This window comes from Egretta garzetta, unplaced genomic scaffold (genome assembly GCF_000687185.1).
Source record: "Egretta garzetta isolate BGI_Z169 unplaced genomic scaffold, ASM68718v1 scaffold861, whole genome shotgun sequence".
NCBI lineage: Eukaryota > Metazoa > Chordata > Aves > Pelecaniformes > Ardeidae > Egretta > Egretta garzetta.
This window is the reverse complement of record NW_009258497.1, coordinates 223,837-226,894: the sequence shown is the minus strand read 5'-3', so window position 1 is coordinate 226,894 and position 3,058 is coordinate 223,837. Positions and strand designations below refer to the sequence as shown.

At 62.9% G+C, this 3,058-nt stretch overlaps 1 protein-coding gene across 1 annotated transcript in view; it reads left to right on the top strand.

Moving 5' to 3' along the window:
- The first annotated feature begins 51 nt into the window (after window positions 1-51).
- LOC104132511 (E3 ubiquitin-protein ligase TRAIP) overlaps window positions 52-3,058 on the top strand; it is a 26,193-nt gene continuing 23,186 nt past the window's right edge. The window contains 7 exon segments of the mRNA XM_035901491.1: window positions 52-146; window positions 1,377-1,508; window positions 1,609-1,683; window positions 1,767-1,905; window positions 1,985-2,105; window positions 2,374-2,449; window positions 2,531-2,834. Coding sequence (XP_035757384.1) covers window positions 52-146; window positions 1,377-1,508; window positions 1,609-1,683; window positions 1,767-1,905; window positions 1,985-2,105; window positions 2,374-2,449; window positions 2,531-2,834 — 942 coding nt within the window.

The window sequence follows — 3,058 nt, the reverse complement described above, 5'->3', positions numbered from 1 at the left end:
GTGCCAGGGCGCTCACCGCCTCTCCCTGCCCTGCCAGCACCGGGCCCTGCAATGCCGTTTGGCTGCGTGACACTGGGAGACAAGAAAGATTATAACCAGCCGTCCGAGGTGACCGACAGATATGACCTGGGCCAGGTCATCAAAACGTGAGTTGGTCCCTCCCCAGCCCTGGGGGTGCCCCGGGGACCCCATCTACCTGCGGGCCCTGGGCTGAGGAGCAGCACGATGCTGCCTGCGGGGGCTTTCGGGGTGCCGGTCCCCAGCTGGCACGGGCAAGGTGCATTTTGGGGTGGCTGCCCCTAATTAATCCCTCTTGCCAGTGGGCATGGGGGGGTATTCACAGCTGGCTCCAAGGCGGGCAGCGAGGTTTCCCTGCTGCTGCCTGCTGCAGCCGGGCAGCTCCCTGTACCCCTCCCTCCTCCCCCTGAGATCTGTGGGGATTGCAGCAATTCCACACAATCCCGGCTCCCCCAAGCGCTCTGGGGAGGAGGAGAGCTCTGCTCTGGCAAAGGGAAGGGCAGGTATCATTTTGGGGGGGAGTGGAGCGCTGCTGTTTCCCCCCAGGTTTTTAACGCCATGCCAGGGGACCCGTTAGGAAGCGCTCCACGAGACAAAGCCCCCAGACCCACCAAGTGTGGGCTGACCCCAAAACACGCACAGGAAATTTTTCTGTCAGCCTCCAAAACACCAGGACTGCTTGGTCATGGGTCACACCTGGCAGGGTGATGCTGGGTGGTGGCGGGGACCTTTTTGGGTGCCCTCAGAGCTTTGTTCCAGCCTCTGTGCAGCCTCTCCCAAAGCCCATGGGTCCCAGTTCCCCTGCACCTGGGGCAGTGGCCATGAGGATTTTGTTGTGGCCGGGGCAGGGTGGATGGGGGGGATTGGAAAGCCAAAGACTTTGCCAGAGTGGTGCCAAGTGCCCCCCGTGGGCTCCCCCGCAACTCCTGCCTGGCCGATGGGCTTGAGCACCATTAATAATAGAACAGAGATATTGCAGCATCCCCGCGCAGCCAGCACATCTCCCCTTTTTTCTTCCCAACCGCGGCGTTCTCATTGATGTCAGGGCATGCTGCTGTTCTGCCTCGGCATGGGTGGCTTCGCAGCAGGTCCTGCCCCGGCTGCCATGGGGAGGGGGCTTTTTAATCAGCAAATTTTCCCCCTTCCCTATCAATTTGCTTATTCCGTGTTGATTCTTTCTCACTGCCCTTTCTCCCCTGCCTCTGCTCTGGAGAGGTTTTTAGCCACATCTTCCTTCCACCCCACGGCATCTCCCCTTGCCACTGGGATGGAGGGATGCTGGAGGGCCCAGGGACCACCTAAGCACCCCAAGCTTGGTGGTGTCCTGGGGGGGGTGACGGCTGTGGGCACCCTTCCAGGGAGGAGTTCTGTGAAATATTCCGGGCCAAGGAGAAGACCACAGGGAAGCTCTACACCTGCAAGAAGTTTCTGAAGCGGGACGGGCGGAAAGTGCGGAAAGCAGCCAAAAACGAGATCATCATCCTCAAAATGTGAGTGCCGGGGCCGGGGGCTCTCCCGTGCCACTTGGCAAAGCATGCCAGGTCCCGTGCCACCCCCTGCTCACCCCTCCGCCACCCTGTCTCTCCACAGGGTGAAACACCCCAATATCCTGCAGCTGGTGGACGTCTACATCACCCGCAAGGAGTATTTCATCTTCCTGGAGCTGTAAGTTTGGGGGGCACAGCGGGATCTGGCTGGGGGTGCCCCCGCTGTGGTGGTGGGGGTCTCAGCAGAGCTGCTGTCGGTAGGGCCACTGGCCGGGAGGTCTTCGACTGGATCCTGGACCAGGGTTACTACTCGGAGAGGGACACCAGCAACGTCATCCGGCAGGTCCTGGAGGCCGTTGCCTACCTGCACTCACTCAAGATCGTCCACAGGAACCTCAAGGTGGGTGGTGGGAGGGTGGGAGCTCCTGTGGGTGCTGGCATGCACCCCGCCCCGGCGCTCACGGCCCCTGTGCCAGCAGCTGGAGAACCTGGTGTACTATAACCGCCTGAAGAACTCCAAGATCGTCATCAGCGACTTCCACCTGGCCAAGCTGGAGAATGGGCTCATCAAGGAGCCCTGCGGCACCCCCGAGTACCTGGGTGGGTGAGAACCAGCCGGGCAGGCACGTGGGGTGGGTTGGTGCTGCTGGGGTCCCAGTGGGTCCCTGATGCTCCCCACTGTCCTGGGGGCAACCATTGGGTCCCTCCTGATGGTCACGGGTGCTCTTGGTGTGTCCCTCCCACTCCCCATCACCCCGGGGCCCAATCCTGGGTGCTCCCGGTGGGTCCCTCCCACTCCCCATCACCCCAATGCGAGGGGCTGGGGAGTTGGGGACCGTGGGCAGGGCCGCTCTCCTGTCCCTCGCAGCTCCGGAGGTGGGGGGTCGGCAGCGGTCCGGGCGGCCGGTGGACTGCTGGGCCATTGGCGTCATCATGTACATCCTGTGAGTGCAGGGTGAGGGCTGGGGTGGCCACGGGGTGCTGGGGGCCAGGGGCCGGCCTGAGCCCCCCGCCCTGTCCCCCAGCCTCTCGGGAAACCCCCCCTTCTATGAGGAGGCAGACGAGGAAGATTATGAGAACCATGACAAGAACCTCTTCCGCAAAATCCTGGCTGGGGACTACGAGTTTGACCCGCCATACTGGGATGACATCTCACAGGCGGGTGAGCCCTATGCCGGGAGGGGGACATGGGGTCCCATGTTGTATGTGTCCCCTGGCGCTGACTTCTCCCCTCGTGCCCCCAGCCAAGGAGCTGCCGCCTCTGACAAGAACATCAAGGACGGTGTCTGTGCCCAGATTGAGAAGAACTTCGCCCGGGCCAAGTGGAAGGTGGGTAGGGGCACCCAGTGCCTCAGTTTCCCCTCTCAGCGGAGCCCATTGCCCCATCACAGGGCTGTCAACCTTGGGGTGATCCTCCAGCCCCCATGACCCCACCAGCCCCCAGCAGGCATCCCCAGTGGGGGACCCGACGCACTGGTGAGGGACCCGGGGGTAGGGGAGCACCCACACCCCACGGCCCCCCACCTCTCCCCCTGCAGAAAGCCGTGCGAGTG